At 43.8% G+C, this 23,574-nt stretch overlaps 1 protein-coding gene across 1 annotated transcript; it reads left to right on the forward strand.

The window, feature by feature from the left end:
* The first annotated feature begins 461 nt into the window (after window positions 1–461).
* Window positions 462–22,010, forward strand: LSM12 (LSM12 homolog). Its single transcript, XM_020888615.2, has 5 exons — window positions 462–660; window positions 2,476–2,609; window positions 15,828–15,937; window positions 17,339–17,465; window positions 18,252–22,010. Exons 1-5 carry the CDS (start codon window positions 537–539, stop codon window positions 18,342–18,344), a joined length of 588 nt encoding a protein of 195 aa, XP_020744274.1. The 5' UTR covers window positions 462–536; the 3' UTR covers window positions 18,345–22,010.
* Window positions 22,011–23,574: the final 1,564 nt, after the last annotated feature.

Below are 23,574 nucleotides of genomic sequence, written 5' to 3' on the forward strand. Positions count from 1 at the left end.
GATAGTACAGAAGGAATAAACAGAATCAGGCTTAGTAATTTGCTCGAGGTCATGTTACTCAGTGGAATTCCGATTCTGGTTTAGCTAATTTTGTAGCCAATGTCCTTTCCACCACCACTTTTTGTAATTAGGTGTAATCGTTTGGGGCAAGTTTCGTTTAGTCTTCTGAACCTCGGATTCCTCATATGTAAAATAGAGTTCATTCATTAAACTCGTGTCAAGGTGTGTACGTAACGGAGACCAGTTCTCCCCTGTCTCCCCTTTTCATTCCACATAGGTCATTTATCTTTAATTTCTAAAATGGACTTTGCAAACACTTTACCAAACGGGCGCAGCTGCACAAACATAATTATTCAGATCCCTCTTTTATTTCCTCTCCTTTCCTCTTCCACCTAGGCTCCCGCCCCACCCAGCCCAGGCCACGCCCTGGCGTGTGACGTCAGCACGCCCCGTGCGTCGCGGCGCGGCGCTCACTGGGGGCCCGGCTTTCGCCCGCTGCTGCCGCCGCCGCCGCCGGCCGCGGCTGCTCTCCCAAGATGGCGGCTCCTCCGGGCGAGTACTTCAGCGTTGGGAGCCAGGTGTCGTGCCGGACGTGCCAGGAGCAGCGGCTGCAGGGCGAGGTGGTAGCCTTCGACTACCAGTCCAAAATGCTGGCTTTAAGTATCCTTCCCTGCGTGGAGCCCGAGGCCGGGCCGGCGTGTGTGTGCGGTGGTGGGGGGGCGGGGGACGACGGCGGTGGCTGGGGCCCTCTCCGGGCCTAGGGGCGACCGGCTACCGCGGCGCCCGGAGCGCATGCGCACGACCCTGAGCTCCCCTCCCCCTCTCCCTGGTCCCTTGGTCCGCCTTGGGGACCCTTGTCGCCCACCCCTTGTGGGAGCTGGGCCGCGAACCAGGGTGGGTGGAGGGGGACTTGACACGCGGATGGCTTTTCACGGGGAACGCTAGGAGAGGGGACCCAGTCATCAGGAGAGGGGTGGTCGTGAGAGAGGGCTGGTGATTGGAGCCCGGATGGAAGAGGGACGGGTGAAATCAAGTTGGGAGGGGGTGTGTTGAGTAAGGAATTGCTAGTGAGTGGGACATGGGTATGGAGTTCAGGAGGGGTTGTCTACTGATGGGATGTGGTCCACGGAAGGGCGGTGGTGTGTGACCAAATGGGCCTCGCTTGTTTTGGGGAGAGTAACTGCAGGACAGAGTTTGTAGCAGAACTGGGGAGAGGGGCTTGTTTTGCTGTTGCTTGTGTGTGCGTGGTGCTACTGGGGACGGGGTGCTGAATTGTAGGCTTCTCAGTCATTGGGAAGTTGCTGTTTTGGACATGTTTGTACTGGAAACCTGGTCCAGAGAGAGGACCACGTTTTTCAGGGGCTTGTGTATGAACGTGTGGGTTACAGGTGAAAGAGTAAGTTATATTTTGCTCAGGCCAGCACATGGCATCCTGACTTCTCCACAGTAGTAGCCTTGCCTTTTAAATGTGGCAGTGTTAAACAGAATGGAAAAAGTGGCCTCTTTCTTTGGTGTGGAAATGATTTCTGAATTACTCCAGGAAGCTCAATCTTGGAAACAAAATACTTCCTGGTTGTAATACCACCTCCTTCTTATATTTGAGCCACAGGTGGATTTATTTGGATTTTTTCCTTTTTTTTAAAAGAATTATCTTTTATGGCACCTTTCAAAAGGAATTTTCTTACTGGGTCTGCTGCCTTTGACTGGCAAGTATTTTAACCAACTTCATTTAAACTTAACCACTTCATTTAAATGCATTGTAGATTTCTAGCTTAGGAAAATGTCCTTTGAAACTAACTACAGCTCAAATAGTTGCGTTTTCTCTATTTTTTTAAACACAGGAATTCGTACCTGGACCATATAAGATCTTTTGCATTAGTGGTTTAGCTGGAAGAATTTTGGAATGAGGAATTACTCTTTGAATTGACATGCAATATACTTTTGAGAAATGGCTGGAGAATGAATGGATGGATGAGTGGGTTAACTAGCTGGGTCATCTTGAGTGAGCTTCCTTTCCAGTGCTGTAGTTTTTGCCTCTGCAAAATGAAAAGTCTCAAATCAGAAAAAGTGAAAAGAGCTGTTCAGATATAGGAAGTATACCAAGAACAGAAGGTACTTGCTCTCTTGTGTGGTTCGTTAGGTTCAAGACAGACAGTATACATACAGCTTTAAAACTACATTAAGCCTCTTCGAAAAACCATTAGAGAGAAGGTGACGGAAACCCTGTTGAGGCTTCCAATTTGGGGTTGTGTTTGGCTTTGAAAAGCTTGAGATCTTTTGGTTATGGGGTTGAGCGGGAGGAAGGTGATAGGCAAAGATTTGCTGAGAAGAGCTGTGATTCTTACGGGACTCCCCCCTCTTGCTTGTGGCACACCTTTTACACAACCTTGTGAGAAGTGTGTTTTCCATGCACCTTTGGGATGTGTCAGTGCTCTGCTTGCCCTTGTTTTCCTTAACTTTATTTTTTTTCACCAGAATGTCCCTCTTCCAGTGGAAAGCCCAACCATGCAGACATCTTACTTATAAACTTACAGTATGTTTCAGAAGTGGAAATAATTAATGACCGAACAGAAACCCCTCCTCCCCTAGCTTCACTCAACGTTAGTAAGGTAAGGACTTGAGGGCAGTTCTGGGTCTCCAAAATGATGGGAAATTTGAGTCTCATTGACTCTTGATGGTACATATATTGTCCATATGGTTTTTTTTGTTTTTTTTAAATTTTTTTCAGTGACTTACAATTGGCTTGCTTTGACATATTTTAAAAAAATATATATATATCACTGTAGTTTTTATCTCTTTGTTTCCTAAGTATCTTCAGAAGATTTTAAGAAATGTCTTAATGCCTGAATAGAGAAATAGAGTTGAGAGCTAGCTTTTGTCCTTTGTGAAAGAGAGCTCCCCCCTCACCCTTAATCTGTAGTCCATGTGTGAACTTCCAGTGTTGGTGGGGTTGGGTATGGGCTTTCCTTCTGAACCTCCTGAAATTGTGTATGTGTGCACACAAGAATATACATGTGTTTCCTGGGTGAAGATCTGGAGTATTTTTCAGATTCTCAGCGGGATTCATGACCTACAAAAATTTGAAAACTGCTGCCATAGAGCTTCATTTTTGTCTTTATGCTTGAATTTTGAGGTCTAACAAATTTAGAGGCTTAGGATATTTTAATCTCGGCTATATAAATTGGTCTCTGGGAACTTTGAAATAACTTTTCTGATTCTTCAGTTCCATCAGCCGAAGTTCATGTTGATCAATATTAGTACCCAAGCCCTGTTAAGAGTTTTGTTGTTCTCTCTACTTGGAAAACCCTCTCAGAATGACTAGAGCCTTATCCATCAGAACTGTTTAATGGTGCCTCTTTCAAGAAGTCTTCTCTGATCACCCAGGCTAAAGTGGTGCCTCCATTACTTTCTCTTACAGTACTCTAGCCTTCAGAGATAAGGTGACGTATCATTTCTAGTCCAGTGTGGGACATTTTTGAGACTAGAGGAGGGCAGTGCTTTTGTTTTACACTGAGACAAGTTTAGATTGGTATATCCTGGGCAAATTGGGACTTGTTATCCTATTCGTAGCTTTTTTGTGATTATAATTGTGTATACTTTTCTATCTCACCAAACTTTGTTTTGTGGGAATGGTAACTATACCTGTTTTGTTCCTCACTGAATATACAGAACCTTTTCTGTACAGAGTAGGTGCTTCATAAGTATTTGTTGAATGAATAAGTTGGGCCTTCAGTTTTGTAGCAGCTGTCTTTCATTAAGTCTGTCGAATTAGTGTGATGAAATTTTTCCCTCTATAAAAATTATAATAATGTATATTCTTTTGCCCCACTTGGGAATGTAGTGTGTGTGCTACAATTCAGCAAAGCAAGGAAACACTCAGGCAGCTGAAACAACACAGGGTAACTGAGGCTGGCAGAATGTAGTTACCTCAAATCTGGAGCTCCTTTTTTTCTAAATTCCAGGGAAATGCCCCATGTAGGTTTTTTGGTTTTTGTTTTTGTTTGTTTGTTTGTTTGTTTTAGTATTGTCTGAGGACAGATTCAGAAAGGTCTTGGGTTTCATATTAAAGGCTGTTGCATGCAGACTCTCTCATTCTTATACCTGTGGATTTTTGAAACCCTGGCTTACTCCTCCTAAGAGATCTTCAGATGATCTATTAGCAGAAGAGATCTTGAAAGGTTCAAATAAAATAGCTTACGCCTGATGTGTTGAAGGGAGAAAAGGCTCTATGTTATTCTTTAGTGTTTGTAGGGTATGAGAAGTCTGTCACTAAGTAACAGCCTTTAGTCAATAGTTGAGGAAAGATTATCTGAAAGAAGATAGATTTTTTTCAAATTTAAAAGATACTAGGATTCTGCTCTTGTATCACAAAGTGCCATCATTTGTGTGAGAGAGGCTGGAGTGGTGTGGATGAGACTGTTAAATGTGGGAGCTGTTAAGAAGCAGTTCTTTGTTTACATTTGACCTTAGATAAATAGTTCTTGGTTATTAGTTTGTGGATTATCTTTGCCTTAAGGTTTTGCTTTCTGCTGATCTGTTGTCGTCTAGCATTATTGTAAACTAGTTGTTTACCCACTCTTTCAGAAAACAGCAGGAGGTAATAGGTTAGGGAATACCAGAAATCTTTACTTTTCTTTCAGACCTTATCACAAGGTAAGTCTTGAAAAAGGAGCCCGAAACTAAGACTAAAATTAGGTTGAAGAGCTCTCTTTGGGTCTCATTTATTTTCTTCATTCGTTGAAATGTTCATGAGTAAGCTATATTGGTTTTCCCTTGAAATGAACCTTTGAGGATGCTTTGTGATTCTTGCTGAGATTCAGTTAGAAGAACCTGTTGGGCTCTTTATGTTACTGACAGCAGCTAATCTGGGTAGCTGCATGTTGCTGGAAGGACATGAAAAGTTCAACTCATTTAAGAGCATGAGCCTGGGTTTTGTTTTGTTTTTAAGATGGAGGATTGTTTAAGCATTTTAGAAGGGAACTAAAGTGCCCTGAAATCCCTGGAAGAAAACTCTGGTCTTGGGGAATACTACCTGTGTAGTGGGAGATCCCATCACATGATGGCTGAAATAGTAAGTGCTGTGTTCAATTAAACCTGTTGATACAAACTGGATGTTTACTCTGACCCAACAGGAAATGGAAGAGCAGGCCTTTTAAAGGAAATACTTAATTCCAGCTCAACTTGAGGACGGTGTGAACTAGCAGTTTTTGGAGATGAGCTTGTTTTGCTTTCGATTGGTACTTTCACTGCAGCTAAGATGTCCTATGTCTGTCCACAGCAGTGGGATGTAAGAGGAAGCTTGAAAGAGGACAGTGGGGTTGCAGAAGGTGGAACCTTTGAATGTTGTTTTATCTACTCCACAGTAACATTGTACTCTGTAAAAATTGTTTCGAATTTCCTGACTTTAAAAAGTACAAAAGCACACCAAAGCCAGTCAAACAGAGGTTCAGGTTATTTGCCACGTGGCTTACTAGTTTACTTTTTAAAAAATAATTTTGTTTGGTCATGTCGGGTCTTAGTTATGGCGCACAGTTTTCTCTCTTGTGTGGCACGTGGGCTCTAGAGCGTGGGCTCAGGAGTTGTGGTATGGGCTTATTTGCCCCCATGGCACGTGGAATCTTAGTTCTTTGACCAGGGGTTGAACCCATGCATTGGAACCTGCCCCCAGCATTGAAAGCCGGATTCCTAACTACTGGACCACCAGGCAAATCTCCTTATTAGTTTCCTTTCATGAGGAAGGTTTTAATATTGCATGAGGATGAGAGTCCAGGGTCCGTGTGGTAGAGTGAAGTAAAATGTTTCTTAACAGGTTTTTTTGAATTGACTCCACATCTTGTTCTCTGAGCATAAAGATTGACCATGAGTTATTAGTGCTCTCAGATAATTTGGTTCATGTCAACATTAAGAAAGTTTTATGTTGGTAGCATTTATCAAATATTTACTGAAAATTATTTTATGCACAGCATTGTGGTAAGCTCTGTTGGGGACCATTCCTTACATTTTTCTAGTGCTTTACAGTTTACAGAGAGCTTTGACATATCTTGTTTCATCCTCACAACCATGCTTTGGATCCTCAGAGTGTACTTTTTTTCCTTTTAGTTTAAGAGATGAATAAACAGTCTTAGCAGTTTAAGTGACTTGCTCTAGGTTATATGGCAAGTAGCGTGGGAACCAATATTTTTACATGACATCCTCTGAAATAGCACTCAGCAAACATCTCATTTACTTCTAACGATAGTTCTTATGGTGTGGGTACCATCACCATCTTCCCTGATAGCTCAGTTGGTAAAGAATCCACCTGCAATGCGGGAGACCCTGGTTCGATTCTTGGGTTGGGAAGATCCGCTGGAGAAGGGATAGGGCACCCACTCCAGTATTCTTGGGCTTCCCTTGTGGCCCACCCTGGGTTGGGAAGATCCCCTGGAGAAGGGAAAGCCTACCCACTCCAGTATTCCGGCCTAGAGAATTCCATGGACTGTATAGTCTATGGGGTCGCAAAGAGTCGGACACGACTGAGCGACTTTCACTTTCACTCACCATCACCATCTTACAGAAGAGTAAACTGAGTCTCAGGATGAGTCACTAGTTTAAGGTCATTCAGTTAGTAAGTAATTGAACTGAGATTTGAACTCAAGTCTGATGTTTTGATGGCAAAGTCCCATGTATTTTCTGCTTCTGTATGCTTACCCAAAGAACTTACAGAGTAAGTTGGTGAAATGAAATGAGTATGTAAGTGTTTAATGCTAAGTAATATTTCTGAGTAAAGAGAAACATCTGTATTGTATGGTCAGAAAGAACATTAAAAGCAAGTGGGTATGTCTCTTATGTCACTTCTCTGCCTGTTAACTTTACTAAGCATCAGTTTTCTCACCATAGAAATGGAATCATGTTAGTACCTATCTCACAGAGTTGTTCGGAGGATTGGTTCAGGTTGACCAGCGTTGACACATGTTAGTCCTATTCTCCCACATTAGCTATGTGCAGCCAGTGGGTGGATGTTCCTTGAATTATGGTTTAGGAGTAGGATGGGGGGAGGAGGGCATCATGACAGGAAAGCAGCCAAGAACATGGGCAGGGTTAGTTAATGTGTCAGTCTTTCCTGATACTGGTTCTGACATTCATTTAGGTATCAGAACTTGCCATCCCAAGACTGGGGAAAATCAAAATAGTATATGGATTCCTCTTGTTGGTGACCAGAATTAACTTGAATTTCTAGGGCAGTGTTATCGAGTGACATAAGTCTGAGTACAGAAGATTAGAGTGAGCCGTCACAGAACCTAGGAGGTTGTGCTTTCCACTTCTGAGACTCTTAGGTAAAAAACTCATCGAGACAGCCAAGGCAAGTGTATGTATTCATCTGTTTAGATAAATGCCTTCAGTACATCAAATGAGGTATAAGTTGTCTTATCACTTTGCTGGCTTGGAGAAGAGTTTCTGGAGGAGATGTTTGTATGTTGTGAGGGGAGGCAGGAAAAGAGACAAAGCATGGAAAATTGAACTTCACAGATAAAGCATCTGCCTCCCTTACCAAACCACTGACTGATTTATCAGCCTGGTGTGAGTATTTCTTACCCATTTATACCTTACTAAACAGTGGTGATTAAATGGAGAAGAACCAGAAAGAGGAGATTTAAAGAATTTTTCATCAGCAAGTGGTAATGAAGAATAAGTTGGCTGCCTTTGGATAAAAATGACACTTGGAGATTGGTCTGTGGAAGGGCCTGGAAAGGCTGAGAAAATGGGAAAGTCACATGGTTCACTTTTAAAAGTAACTTACCTCGCTTACCTTTAGGGATGGTGTCACACAGGGAAGACTTCACTTGGTTTTTGTTCTAAGAAGTTTGAAAGCTAAGATTTAGCTTAACCTTATGGCTTTTGTTGATGTGAGGGATAATCCTCAAGTATAAGGAAACTCCTGAGGTAGTTGGTAGCTACTGCATTGTGGCCTGTATTCATGGACATAGTCTGTTAACTGGGCCCTTGACCATATCTTGACCCTAATGTATTGAGGTATGGATTTGACAGCAAGTAGGATCAGATGACCTAGCCACCCTGTGCGTAGGTATAGATATATTAGTAATAGGTAGAATGTGTTCATATTATGTATAAAAGTAGGAAGGGAAGGAACTTCCGTGGTGGTTCAGTGGCTAAGACTGTGCTCCCAGTGCAGGTTTGATCCTTCTCAGGGAACTAGATCCCACAGGCCGCAATTAAGGTTCGCATGCCACAACTGAAGAGCCCTCATGCCACAACTAAGACCCAGTGCAGCCAAATAAATAAATATTTTTTAAAAGAAAATAGGAAGGGAAGTAACTATTTGTCTAGGGGAAGCAAGACTCTTCTATCAGATGAAAATTTCTGGCTCCTGGAAGCTACATAATACCTACTGGCTCACTTGATTAGAATATGTTGTCAGGGCCACAGTCCCAGGTTAGAGCCCACCAGTAAGTTTTGCATCTGGCTTTGAGCGGACAGCTGCTTCCTCACAGAAGTGTCATTAAGATAAAAGTGTAGGGTGAAGAGGAAGACCCTATCATTGCTAAGTTAATGGGGCCCAATAAGTAGTGAGTGGTGTGAGATGAAATCAGAGGTAGAGTGATTGATGCCACTTTAAAAATCACTGGCCTTTGAAGGAGGTCACGTTTAGTAGCATTCAGACTTTGGGGTCATAGCCATAGTAGGGGATGTAGCATTCCAGGCTAGGGCTCATGACTCGGTTCAGGCTGTAGTGCACAGCAGCCTGCTGACTTGGTGGGGCCTCCTTAGGTCGAGTTTGTTTCTGAAGGGGGCTCTCTTGACATCACGGGGTGGGGAGATGGAGAGGAGGAGAGTCCACCTGAAGACACAGGTTGCTGGGCCCAAGCGACTGGCAGAGATGTGCCATGTGTGTTGTTGCAGCCCCCTCTACATTGTGTCTCTGACACCGGGATGTTTCAAACTAAGCACTTTACTGATGTCAGCGGTAGTATCTCTTGCAGTGTTAAGAAAGGGGCATTCTAACCGAAAGTTTCCTGGCAGAGATCAGGCTTGGGGGGAAGAAAAAACAAGTAGTGCAGTCAAGTTATAGCATTGGAATTTAAGACTAGCTTAGGTAAATACCAGAAACTACCCTGGAGAGTGAACCAAATTGTACATGACCTAGAAAATTAGTGGGGCTATAAGCTAAAAGCTAACAGTCTGGTGTGGTAGCATGTGGGGAGTTTGAAGAACTAGATTCTTTTCACAGCTGGGCTGCTAATGAATTGTGTGACTGTGTGTTAGTCATTTAACGATTGGGAACTGTTAGTTCTGTGAATCTCTGATAGTCAAAGTTTCTTTTCCTTTTATCCTACTTCCCTCTCCCTACCCCACCCCTCTGGTACTGGGTATGTCAGGATGACTAAGCCACTGCTTTTGCCCTCAAGAATCGCATGTTTGGGAGTGGTGAGGGGCAGTAGGGTTTAACTTTTGCAGGGAGCAGCAGACGTTTTCTCTTAAGGGCCCAGTAGTAATTATTTTAGGCTTGGTGCACTGTGTGTCTGTCACAACTGTCACCTTTGCCTTTGTAGCAGAAGCAGCATTGGGTGATACCATTTCAGTAGAACTTAACTGAAACAGGTGGTTGGATGAATTTGGCCCACAGGTACAGTTTGCTGGTGCTTGGCATAGAGGAATGAACATTTTAGGGATGGCTTCTCAGATGTGACAATAGAGTAGGGTCTTGAAGAATAAATGACAATTAGTTAAATAAAGGGAGGGAAGTTAAATGGAATCAAGCTGATTTGGATTGCTATCAGTTTGTCCATCTCTGCAGTTTAAAAACTTTTGCTGTTTTGCCAGTGAGTTAAACCCGTGGCGGTTCTCAGAAGGAAGGGAGAGGACTAATGCCACTATACTGGCACTGTTAGTGTTAGATATCTTAATGAGCTCCAGTAACAACCTTTAGGATGAGCCCCCATGAATGGACTGAGGCTCAGGAGAAGTTATACATCTTGCTCAGATTCATGCAGCTAGGGAGTGGTAGGTGGGAGTTTGAACTGGAATCTCTTTTGTTTGGGGGTAAGAAACAAGGGGGTGGCTTTTCCTTTTTATGTTGCTTTTTCTGCCCTCTTTAGAGCCCAGGAAACGATAGTACATGGTTCTTTCACTGTCTGAATAAAGTCAGCTCTTTATTCTATAAGTGAAGCGCCCATTTTGGCACATAAAGTGCATTTTCCAACTTACTATTCCAGTTGTATTTTGGAAGAGATTCTGTTAAGGATTTATAGCCTCTCTAGCAGTTCTTACAGAAAGCAGAAGAGTGTGAGCCCTGAGCTCATTGGCTAAAGGAAGGTTGGATTATATGAATTTTTTTGAAATAACCTACAGGCCACCTCTGTGCTAATCATAATGATGTTATAATAATAATGTTAACAGTGCTATTTGTACAGTGCTTTACAGCTCACCTAGTGCTTTCACCCATGTTATTCTTCATGGCCATGTGTGAGATGTGTAATATGAGTGTACACTCTTACAGATAGGTTGTTGAGGTCAAATTTCAGCTTACATCCCAGCCTGTTGTTTTTCTTTCTCTGTCAGAGTCCTCTGGAGGTTCCATAGTAGCGCTGGTGTCAGGGTCTCAGGACTAGAAAATTACTCTGTTGGTGTCTAGGAAGTTTAGTTGTCTGTTGTAACTGTGAACAGCTTTTGGTGACCTAATTACAAATAATCAAGAAAAACTATCGACTTTGCCAACGACTAGTTTTTGTTCGAAGCCAGGTGAGCCATAGACTTTGGTTATGGCCTGTGCTGACTGACTTGGGGCTGACCTCTGTTATATCACAGCAGTATGATGGCCTGAGCCTGGAGACTGAGGTGGCACTGTGGCCTCTGGGTTTGCAGGGTGTTTTTCATCACAGTCTAAAGCACTTAAGGTACCTTAACTTCCTAGTGCAGGAGACCTGCTTGACTTAGCTTCTCTAGTTTTGGCTCATCAGGAAATGACGGGTACTTATTGTTATTGGCCTGAAATGCTTTCTCACACAGTATCTGTTTTCTTAAAAGCGTTCCTGTGAATTACCTTTAACAAAACAAATAAAGGATGTTCTTGAGATTTAGGGCAAGACTGGGGCCCTTCACTAAAAGGCGGACAATTGTGTTCTGGACAGGGGACCTTGATGGAAATGTCAGAATTCACTGATAAGAAGAGAAGATGACAGCTGAATCTTTTAAAATACTTTCTCTTTTAAAAAACATTTCTTTTACATTCAAGTTTATAACTGTGTTTTCAACAATTTAGACTTATTTTTCTTAGGTGGAACTGTTTGGGTATAGTGCAGAGTTCAGAACACACGCTCTGGAGTCGGTCTGTCTGGGTTCAAATCTAGACTCTCCCACTTGTGACTTGGTAAACTTAGGCAGGTGTCTTAACAGCTGTGCCTTAGTTTCTCCATCTGTTCAGTAGGCGTAATTTTAGTCCCTATTTCATAGAATTGTTGGGCAGATTAAATGTTGAGTACATGTAAAGTGTAGCTTAGTACATTGCATGGAGTAAGTTCTCACTTAGCAAGTTAGCTCTCGAGGATTTTAGTGTTAACTGCCAGGCCTCTTTGGCTCTACTGTTCCCCCGTTTGACTCAGTGTTTTGGTTCACTGTTAGGTATCCTGGGACATGATTTCAAGCAGGGTTCTCTGTTTTTTGAGTTCTTAACTGAGGTTGTAAAGAACAGTATTTTATTAGAAATTTTCAGACAGGACCTTTCAACTAGGGAGCAGGGAGACTTGGGAATACTGATAGTTGGAAGACATAGTTTTGAGCCTGCCTGTTGCTGCCTAAGAATGAGGGCTTTCCAAGAGTACTTCCCAGAATGAAAACAGCAGGAGCAAGTGGGGCCCTTCGGATGACAGTTGTTCTGGCCTGCCGCCCTTCACCCTCCATCAGGCCTTGCAGGCAGCACTGGCAGTTCGGGGCAGCTGCTGCAGTGCTTCTAACCCCTCTGTGAGGACAGCTGGTTGTCTACACAGGGAAGACAAGCCCAGAGTGGCTTAGTGGTGTCACTAGGTCATATCCAGCAGGTTCTTCTCTGGACTTTGCTTCCCTTGTTGGATCAGCTGTCACAGCCTGTTAAATACTTGCAGTAGGAGTCCCTCTGGATTCCCCACAGCACCTGTGCCTTCCTGGTCTGTGTATGTGGAAATAAGATGGCCCAGCTGGTGACCAAGTAACAGATGAGGCGAGATGCCTGGATTATGTTGTTGTTGGGGCTGCTTCCTCTTGTCACAGTGCAGGAAGAGAGAGAACGTTGTTAGTGTTCATTGATTCACTCACTCGAGGTTACCCAGCAGCAGGCGTGACTAGAAGCCTTTTGATATTGATGTGCTTTGGTGTCAAGTTCATGCACTTTTCTCTGTTGCCCACATTCAAGGTCCTGTATATAAAATGGCCAAGGGAGGACGCACTGGTTGGTAGACAAGGAGTGAATGTTTTCATTGGGAATCATACAAAACAAAAGGAAAGGAAGGTAAATGCAGGTTGTCTTGTGCAGATATTTCAGTTAGGCCACATGCACATTAATAACATGTATTTGTAGATTTAGGCAAACTGATGTTTAACATTCTTTAAGATTCTAACCAATTAGTGCTTCAGTTTTAGTTGGAAGAGGCTTGCATTGAAAATGGGGGTAGTACGGTAATAATTATTTAATTTAAAAATTGCAATCCTGATGACCCTCCCAAGCTTAAAAGGCACATCAGACACCTTCTCTGTTGGGAGCCGCTTTTATTGGTTCTCTGGTGATTTGACAGTAACCATAAACTTAATAATTTGGAGTAACTGGACCATTTATAGATATGCATTAATTTACAGAAATACAATGTGGGGAAACGTAGAGCTACAGCTGGCTCGAGCTTGGAGAGAGTCACTTGCTTTGCAAAAGGAGGCTTATCCACATTTTTCACAGGTTTTCAAGAACTTGTCTAAAAAGAACAAGGTAATATCCCTTCCCCTTTCACCCCAATTTTGAGAAAAAGCATTTCTAGATTCTTTTTGTGAACGTAACCTTCCTCATTCTTACTTGATGCAGTCCTCTCTGGGAGAAATTTACCCTGTTTATACAACTTCTTAGTGAAGCGGATCTCTATAGTTGAGTATTAGATTTAAGCATTTTCAGATTGCCATGAAAATATAGTTCATAAACCAACAACTGGAGGCTTCAGGGTTTCCTGTGAATCTTAAGTCCTCGAACCACATTTGCAGGTACGGTGGAATAGTTGAGGATATTGAGGTAAATTGAAATACGGTCAGTTTACACTGATTTCTGCTGACTTTTTCAAGGCTTTCCTTTGTATCATTTAGTGTTTGGGACAGTCTGCACCGTGGATTGACATGAAGAATCATCTGGTCCATTCTCTTTTGCTTTGAAAGTCTTTAGAAGAGATTGTGCAATGTATTTGGGGAGGGGGTAGTGTGTACTTTCAAATCACTATTCTATAACCATTGTGTTGCTTTTAACTCAGGCCGTCCAATCAGATCACTTCCAGCTGAGATTTATATCCGTTTTATTTTGCCTCTGGCAAAAATTCAAAAATGGTTCTTCTTCCAGTGGTTCCCACCACCCCCAGCTTAATTTGTCAATTTCACTCTTAAATATTCTGCATAGAGCCTGGTTTTCCGGAACCAACTCTTGTCTTCCTGAATCGGTGATGTTACTGTCTAGTCAACACAAGCTTTGTAGAAGCAGCTCTGTCCGACCCACATTGGGAGGTGTGTTTGGTCTTCAGGGACAAATATTTTTAAAAAGACCTCAGAGTGAGATCCTTCTGCCTTTTAATGGGGTAAACATCTGCCTGACCACGAACCACTTCCCAGGAGGTGTACACGAGCTTGGTGAATCCAAGGGCATGGTGCTTCCCTCCAGTTTTTACTTCTTTCCTTGGAGACTTCAGATTTTCTACAGGGTTGTTTGGAAAGTGAGACTCAAGGAAACTCCTTGTTATCAGAGTTTTCTTGGTGACCGAGTAAGGTTTGCTTGTTGTTGCTTAAAAATGCATCCCTAGCTGTTCTTGTACGGTGGAGGCTGACTGCTTTCAAGCCACAGGCTTCCTTGTCGCAGTTGGGATTGCCAGTGCTCACCGAAAGCTGTCAGCCCTGTGCTTTTCCTTCTCTGTAAAGTTATTGCCTGGTGGGTCCAGAGTGGCAGGCCCTGGTTTGAAAGATTATTTACTGCTGCTGTATCTGTCTCTCTCCATGTCCTCGGGACCAAGTGAAAAGGGAGCTCTGGCTTTCAATCCCTACAGAATCTTGGCTTTCCTTCCCCCTTTTACCTAAGGAGACCGACAGCATGTGTGACTGTGCTCACACCCCCTCCTCTCAGGCAGTCTTTGAAACTCAGAGGCAGTTGAGACTCCTCAGTTCCCCATAACCGGATTGAAGGCCGCTTTCTCTCTTCATAGTCAAACTCACGCTTAATAAAGTGCTTCATTTTGCCAACAATTAGACGCTTTGCTTATTTCCCCCCTTGTGGATCTCTGTTTGGTTTTTGGTGTCAAGGGTTAGTCTTAAGGCAGAATATGAATGTTTAAGAGCTCCAAGCATCTAGGTACTTTGCGAATGTGCTGGAGTTACGAACTCGCTTTGCGTTAAGGAGTTGGTGTTGGGGCCAGGTTGTCTGTGCTCATGTGTATGTTTGTGCATGTGTCTTTAGTAGCTGCAGCATCAGCATAATAAGTATATGTTTTTGTTCATGGATCTGAAAAATCTCCAAGTCATTTGTTTGACTTTCAGATGCATTATCTGTCTTTTGTTTTAACTATCAGTATATTTGTTTTGTCTTCCACTCAGACACATTTGTTCTTTCGTAATCTAGCAACCAATAGTGTATGGTGGGACCAGAAATGTATTAGAGGGGCAGCAGGGATTGACATGATACCCACCACTACTGGAAGCGATTTGCTGGATTTGAGTAGACTGTTAGATTTTACTGCAACTCTTGATCAGCTTGTGATTGTTTCACTAGTGGGCAGTTAAGGAACAGACATGAGATAGAATGTGGATTGTTCTTTTTTTTAAAGAGCCTGGTAGCTGTAGCCCAAGTCAACGGTGCCTGGTTAGGTTTCCTTGAGTCCTGGCTCCCCATGTGAGCACAGATAATGGTACTAGAATGGTTGAGTCTTTAAAACCTCAAATCCTGGTCTTTGAAGGTGTGGTAGACATTAATTTCTAATCCTGAGGCTCCAGCACAGTAGCTGATAAATAGCCTTAGTTCTCTCCTTTCATAGAAATGTGTGCATTGCCTTTTGTCTCTGACCCTTACTTTCTGTCAGGTGACCCCACCCCCAGTCCTGCTCTTACAACAGTGCCCTGTTCTGTTTTCTTCTGAGCACTTAGCCCTGTCTGGTTACCTTGTTGATGTTTTTGTTTATTGTCTGTCTCCCTGCCCCTTTCAGTGCTGTATCTTTGGCTTAGTGTAGTGAATGTCTGGCATATGGTAGGCATTCAGTAAGTATGGGAAGGAATAGGTGTTTTCCAGGAATAGCAGTAACTATTTAGGTGTATTATGTGTGTTTTTGTTTGTTTCACTTTTTAAAATTTAAAAAAGAAAAAAATTTTTTTGGCCATGCTGTGAGGCATGTGGGATCTTAGTTCCCTGACCAAACTAAGGAATCGAACGTGTGCCCCTTGCAGTGGAAGTGTGAAGTCTTAATGACTGGACTGTCAGGGAAAAATCCCTTGTTTGTTTCACTTTTGATCTTTGAGAAAACTGACTCTATCCAAACCAGTTTTTCCAGCATCTTTTCTTCAGTTTATGTCCTGATGTTGGGAAGGATGAAGGTGAATGTTTTTCTGAGTCTCTTTCCTCTCGCCCACCCTAGCTTGCCAGCAAAGCACGGACAGAGAAGGAGGAGAAGCTGAGCCAGGCCTATGCAATCAGCGCTGGTGTCTCCCTAGAGGGCCAGCAGCTCTTCCAGACCATACACAAGACGTGAGTTGGGGGGAGCATAGGGGTCCCTTGCCCTGGGGATGCTGCCTGGCTGAGCTGTCTGGTGGCTGATTTGTGGGTAGTTGTGTTTCTGAATGTCACCAGGGAAGTTGGGTAGTGTGTTGGCAGTATCTTGCATCCAGAGATGAGGTGCTTGTTGCTTTTCCATTTGGAAGATCACTAACAGGTTATCTCTTCTGGGCTTTTGTGTCTTCATCTGTAGAGCTTAGTTTTGGATTAGATTATCCCTGAGGGTCCCCTCCACACCTTGTATGCCATAATTTAGAACTAGTGATTTCTTTCTCTTTTACTGTTTTGATCTTGTACCTTTCTGTAAAAGCTGATGCAGTTTTAGTAAGGGAAAGTTATATCTATTTCACTTTTCCCAATTATACATTGGGGTGAACATAGGGAATTAGGGAGAGCAGAAGGCCACCTTATTACCACCTCATAAAAGACATTTTGTCACAGCAGAAGTCATTTGACTCTCCACTGGCTTCCCTAGCTGCTGAAAAACTGAAACATTTGACACTCCCCCTCCCCCCTGCTGCCTTCTGTTACCCTATTTAACCACCTGGGTCTGGTGCACAGATGGCAGCTGGCATCAGAGCCATTTGAGGCCACGGTGTGAGTATCTGAACATTTACAGGTATGTGAAGGAACTCTTAGTAATATCAGCTGCCCTGGGTTCCCCCAAGTGTGAAATGGGATGGGTTTTCCCAGTCTGGCAATACCCAGCTGTTTGATAATTGAGAGGGGCCTCTTTGAGGAGCGGCATTATGGAGTAGGGAGCAGAGTAAAGATTGCAGTAAGATGCGGGAGTTTGTTCACCTGTCTTTTTAAAGGTGCCATTTCACCCTGGGCTAAAGGTTGGCAAACTGCAGCCAGCGGGCCAGAACTCCTGATACGTTTATGTATCACCTGTGGCTGCTTTTAAGGTGCAGCCTGCAGAAGAATGGTTGTGACAGAGAGTGTGTGGCCTGCACAGCATGTAGTACTTGCTGCCTGACACTTCATAGAAAGAACTTGCCAGCTCCTGTCCTAGGCTGCTATTTAAACTGGATCTAGTGACCTGAGCCTAGCTGTTTATTTGTAACTCAAATTAGTTTGGACTTCTGAGGCCGCCACCAAGTTTTCTGTGTTTTTTCAGGCCCCTAAAACTTCAGAGTAACACTCTGGACCATCCTTGGAATAAGTGTGCATCAGTTCCATTGCTTTTCCTAGCCAGTGGTACCCAGGAAGTGTTTCTTGGCTGCTCCTCCCTGTAGGCTGCTGGCATCTAGTTATTGACTGAATAGTAAGCTAGGAGCTTGGGGTTAGCTTTCTGGAGTTAGTTATTCATCAGGCAGGAAGTGTGGAATGCCTCGCAAGAGGTAACTTTCACCTGCTCTCTTTTCCTTCCAGCATTAAAGACTGTAAATGGCAAGAAAAAAACATCGTAGTCATGGAAGAAGTTGTTATTACACCCCCATATCAAGTGGAAAACTGTAAAGGCAAAGAGGGGAGTGCACTGAGCCATGTACGCAAAATAGTAAGTAAAGGAGCCGAGAAACCGTAGGGAGAGAGGGGCTGCTCGGCCTTCTCCCCTCCAGCATCAGGGCAGGACGTTGGCCACAGCCCCTGCCTCCTGACGGCCAGCCTGCGAGCAGCCTCGGCCACCTTGCCTCCCTGCGCGCCGGTGCTCTGCAGCCGTGCTGTGGGTGCTCTTGTGGGGATGGAGCCACCAGGCAATTCGGGATAAAGCGAGTGGTCAGCCCTATGTCCTCTGCGCTGTGCCTTTTTGGAATTATTCAGAGCATTCCATGGTTTTGGGCCTGAGCAGTTCCTCTCCTCCCAGGCTGGATTCTCAGGAAGGGCTGGTTGGTATACATCAGTGTCTGTTGGAATCCATGACCCTGCATATGTCATCTGACTTTCTAGATTGAGTTGAAGCATTTGTAAAAACAAATTGAGCATTAGGAGACCAACATGGTGGATATAAAAAGTTTTAAGACTAATTCCCTACCTACTTTTCATTTTGCAGTTGTGTAAGGAGGGGAGAGGGAGTTTGGCTTATAATAGTCTCCCTTCGTGTTCTACTTTATAGATTTAACTTCTTTTAGACAGTCTTATCTGAAGCTGCAAAAAATGTGGCTGATAGAAGAGGACCCCCACCTCCCTTGTTGGGAAGGCCAACAGATAGGGAGCAAGGGGAACGGTGCTGAATGATCCATGAGCTGGACAGCCAGCACGAGGCTGGTGAAGTCTAGAGTGAACTCTGTGGGAGGCCTTGTGTGCCCATCTGTTTTTCTGATCTAGGCTGACTGATGTCTTTCAGGTTGAAAAACATTTTAGAGACGTGGAAAGCCAAAAGATACTGCAGCGTTCACAAGCCCAGCAACCACAGAAGGAGGCTGCCCTGTCATCCTGAGTCCACACATACGGAGGACTCTTCCAGCATCCAGCCAAGGAGGCGATGGTGGTGGCTTCAGCGGAGGCAGGCCGGGGGAGGGAAGGGATCCTATATTTCCCGTTGGCTCTTGTTAACAGAGGGTCAGCATTTCCAAATCTTAGACTTGAACAAACAAAACACCCAACAAAAAAGAACAAGAGAATAATTTAAAAGTTGAATCATTACTTGACTAACAGACTTCGGTCCACCATGTCCTTTTCACAGCCCCCTTCTGGAACAGTCACCTTGTTAATTTTATTTTTGAAAATTCCTTTCCTGCTCTGCCCTTTCACCTCTGACTTTCCTTTCCCAGTCTGTCTCTGCCATTCTGTTTTTATAAGTGGCTACACTTGCCTTCCGAGTGATTGAAAGAAACTTTTACATCTTCTCTTCCAAAATAAAAGTAACAAGCTGACTGTGATACTTAAGTTGAGACTAGAGCAGCAGACAAAGGTCTCACTTTAAATTTTTCTTTTTTTTTTTCTTTTTTTCTTTTTTTGCACAGGGCATGGCTTGAATTAGTTTTATTTTTCTTAACTTTAAATATATATATGAAAATATATATTAAAATGTTCTCTAAATATTTTCTGCTTCTTGCAGGTCTCTTTTTACTAGATCATGGCCCCTCTTCCCACCTCATCCCTCTGAGAATAAAAGTGTGTTGTCCTTCCCACCACCCATAGCCAGGCACCTGACTTAGTGCGCGGTGAGGACCTCCCGCAGCACTCTAGAGCCAGTGTTTGCAGACGGGCGCTGGTGGCTTTTCAGTCTTCTGACTGTGCGTGTACCAGTCTCACATTTGGCAAAAACCTCAGGATTCTCCTTCTGCCTTTTTCTTACTTCATGGTACTAGAAGAACTTTCTCACCACCCTCCTGTCTCCTCGATGGGAACGACAGCTGCCCCATCTCTTGTGCCCTCTGTAGGAAGAACTGTTTTGCATGGCACATCTCAGCTCCTCCTTGAAGGAAGGTTTTCTTTCATAAGAAACCCAGAGTCCGCCTATCCTGACCTCTTTAAGTCTGTATCCAGAGCCACTAGCCCAGGAAAAAGTTTGGGTGACCTGCCATTTCTCTTCTGCCAACCTACTGCTCTTATGACCTTCCCCACCACCCCTTCAATTTTACAAGCTTATGACAGTTTGTATGTGCTCAGCCAATGGGCAGAAAACCTGGGAAGAATTTCTGGACTTTAGCCCACCAGTTTGTCTGGTTTGACTAACCTGCTGAGAGCTACCTGGCACCCTTGCCCCTGTACCTAGGCAGTTCAGAGGGGCAGAGTGTGTATCAGGCACTGTGGCATGGGACATGGGTGATGCTCATGTGACTGGCTAGAGCTTTGGGGGTGGGGTGGGGGTTAATGAATATTTTTTTTGGCCATGATCTCTTTCCCCTTCCTTTTTTTTTTTAATTAAATAAATGGATCAAAATTAAATAATTCAAGCCCTGCCTTCAAAATGAATTTTTTTTTTTTTAGTATTGTTTAGCAAAAACAATAAAACCCAAATTTTTTTAACCATCATTCATGTCTCGGGTTTGTGCGTGCTTTAGAGGCCCCGGAGGGAGGGGTCTGAGGATGTGTGTGTTTGGTTAAACTTTCCCTTTAAACTCTCTGCTTCCTACTCTTACTTTCTCTTCTTCTACTCCTGAATTCTGATCCAGAAATACAGTGCCAAGTGTATAAGAAGGGGATACAGGGTTGGGAGTTGTGTGTAAGCGGAGTAGAGGAATGAATTGGGTGGGTACATATGTAAGACCTTTGTTCCAGGACTGGAGGAGAGGTGGGAGAAGACTGAGAAGTATGCTTTCGTATCGCCTGCCATTGGCCAGAGCGCGATGTAAAGTGCCAAGCCTCTGGTTTAGTCTGCATCAGAGAAGGTAAAAGAGGGAGCGCAGAGGAGACCTACCGTGCAAGGTCTAGAAAACCTGAGAGATGCATTTAGAGAAGTGAATGTGATAATGGGAAATGGCAGTCCTGGAAAGAAGCTCTGTGTCACGTGTCCCATGTCATTACTTCCTCCCCATTAATCTCTAGGTCTGTGACTGGGAGGGAGCAGGTATCAACTGTTTCTGGTAGGAAGCACTTTGGACTGGTTTCAGTTTACGAAATGATGTCGGGGAATTCAAGAGGTGGAATCAGTATGGAGGGAAACACAAACAGTGTAGAAGGAAGAACAAGGGCTTTGGAGACAAAAAACAGTTGGCTTCAAATTGTCGCCCTTATATCTCACTTCCTGACTCTGGATAAGTCATTTTACCTGTCCAAGCTTTGGTTTCCCCAGTTGTGAGCATGAAACTAAGACTCATCTTCTGGAGTTGCTTGTAAAGGTTCAAATAGGATGGTTTAAAATGGTTAATACTTAGAAGGTCCTCTATAAATGTTAGTATGCATTTTAGCTTGTTCCTAGGATGGTTAAATCTGGAGATGAGACTGGATTAACTGGTTTTCAGAAGCTCCAACTTTGTTTTAGAAGTCTTTGTCTAGGTGTCATTTTCAGTGAGACTAATAGGTAAAACATTTGGGGTCCTAAGAGCCGTGCCCTCTTAGTCTCTCAGATCTCATCTCTACCTCTTCACTGAAGCTTCTGAGGAATTTTATTATATGAAAACCACTCATTTTACAGAAAGTGAGTGGGTTCCACCAGGGCTAAGTGACTTGCTGAGAGTACCACCGCTGCGCACAGTGGCAGAGCTGGAATGAACCCCAGGCTTTATGCACTCATGGGCTCTTTAATGCTGCCCTGGGACTTGGCGAACCAACGGCATTTCGTATCGCTCCCTTGTTAGCCAGGTTTGGGGTGGAGTACAGAGAACACTGGTGAGTGGTAAGAATTGCCACCTAGATTTGAAGAAGTGACGCAGTGTTGAGGGCTTGCATCTCTGATAGAACATGAACTGGTGGCTTTGCTGTGTCTTCTTGGTTTGGGGCATTCTCCTTTCTCCTCAAACACACACACAAACCCTTATATCCCAGTGCCTGGTCACCACCCCACAGCCACATCTGTGCCTTTGGGTTTTCTTCTGTTTAGAACATCTGGTCAGTACGGTGTAAACAGCCTTCCCACAATGAGTTGATACTGAATCTGTACTGTGTAAGTCTGAACAGCTCATTGCTGATTTTTGTTTGGTGTTTTGAAAGTTGCTCAAGCACTTCAATATCAGTTAAAGGGCTGCAGTTTGGGAACCACTGATTCAAGGGAAAGGCTCCTTGACGCTTTTGAAGCTACAAATTTTGTCAAAATCTGTTTTCTGTAAGACATAAAGGACGATTAAGGACGCTTTCAGTCATACATAGAGACTCCTGTCCTGCCAGTATGGCAGATGCTGAGAATGTATAATGAAAATGTTGGCTACTAGAAGCTGCACTGTACGGGTTGAGTGGTGGGGACCAGAGTTAGGGAACTGGGATTGGTCATTTGGGTTGGAGGATGGTCATTGTTTACATAGCAGATTTGCTTTCCCATCACTGCTGGAGGCCGCTGGTTGCCAGAGCATTCCCCTTTAAGAAACTTGAATTCGGCATGTACTGCCTCAACTTCAGGGGTTTAACGTAACAGCATGACGTATCTTACAGGTGAGAAAGGGGTGCTGTGGGGCTGCCATCCACTGGTGATAGACTGCTGCTGGGTAATAAAGTTTCAAAATGAGTTTATTTTTCTAATATTATAAAAGCCTTACCTGGCTCATTACAGGAACACAAGAAAGCAAGGCAAACACGTCCTATCCAGGATCACCCAGAACATTATTGACATCTTTCATGTCCTCTTGATGTTAACACCCTTCTCCTTGCCCCTTACATTTCTGAAAACACAGCACACTTCACTGAGTCAAGAGAAACCTGGCAACGAATTCCCTCATCCTCAGTGCACAGGTGCACTCTGTAATCTGTGGGTATCTTAAGAGTTAACATATATGAAAGGCATGGAGGCTGGGTGACCTCTGAGATTACTTACAGCCTCGATAGTCTTCAGTTTTATCTTCTCTATCTTTTCCTACAGTGCCTTGCTTCAATGCCACCTGTGAAGCCACCCTTGACAGTGAAAATGGAAAATGATTCCTAAAATGTGTATCACTCATATGTGGCATTTGTGACTTGCATTGTAATTATTGTGGTTTATCATTAATGGTCTGATGGGGAATTTTGAGGCCCTAAGATAAGGATAATGTAGTATTCCCTAGCATTCAGCCATTGACATAACTGAAGTCATTTTGAGTGTCGTCATTTTAAGAACTGGATGAGTTGCCTGAGCCAGGATGAAAAGTGGTCCAGGCTGACTGAGTTTTGAGGAAAGCTTGGAGTAAAGTGAGAAAAATTATGAGGGACCAGTAAAGAACGGAGGAACTGGGAAGGTGAGTATAGCTGGTTTCAGCTTGAAAAGCAGCAGGTTTCTCAAGAGACTGGCAGCTAGGACCAAGGCAGGTTGGACTGTGGCCTCCCATAGTTCTAGTTTTGTTGAAAAGACGATAGAGTAAGGTGTGGGTAAGGCAATTCTCTAGTGACTTTTCAGCCAGCCTCTCTTTCCCTAAATAAATCCTCATGCTGACTCCAGCCGTTAGTCTTTATAGTCTTTAGCATAGGGACTAAGGTGGTGGCTGCTTTTTCTGATCTGGCCTCCTTTCTGGTCTGTCTCCTAGATTAAAGTAGTTGCTTATGCTTACTGTAGGGAGGTCTGTGTACTACTCTAAAGAAAATATTCTGGAATGGCCTCTGAAGTGTGATTTAAGCTGAAATCTGAAGAACAAGGAGCCAGCCAAGGGTGCTTGGATAGAGGGACCAGCAGGAACTCAAGTTGAGGTTGACAAGAACTTGGGGTGTTTCAGTGTGTGTGCTCAGTTGAATCCTATTATTTGCGATCCTATGGACTGTGGCCTTCCAGGCTCCTCTGTCTTTGGAATTTTCCAGACAAGAATACTGGAGCAGGTTGCCATTTCATTCACCAGGGAATCTTTCTGATCCAGGGATGGAAAGTGCCTCTTGCATTGGCAGGTGGAGTCTTAACCATGATGCCACCTGGGAAGCCCTTGGAATGTTTAGGAACTGCTAGACTATAGGCAGCTGAAGCCTAGTGAGTAAGACAGAGAAATTGGCAGGAGCCAGATTATGCAGGGCCTTGAAGCCGTTGTTTTAGGGAGTGGAATTTGTTCTTGACACAGTGGGAGCTGTTAAAGGGTTTCAGGCTGTCAAGGGGTTTAGGCTAATGTTAAGTGGCA

Source organism: Odocoileus virginianus, chromosome 17, assembly GCF_023699985.2.
Source record: "Odocoileus virginianus isolate 20LAN1187 ecotype Illinois chromosome 17, Ovbor_1.2, whole genome shotgun sequence".
NCBI classification, from domain to species: Eukaryota; Metazoa; Chordata; class Mammalia; order Artiodactyla; family Cervidae; genus Odocoileus; species Odocoileus virginianus.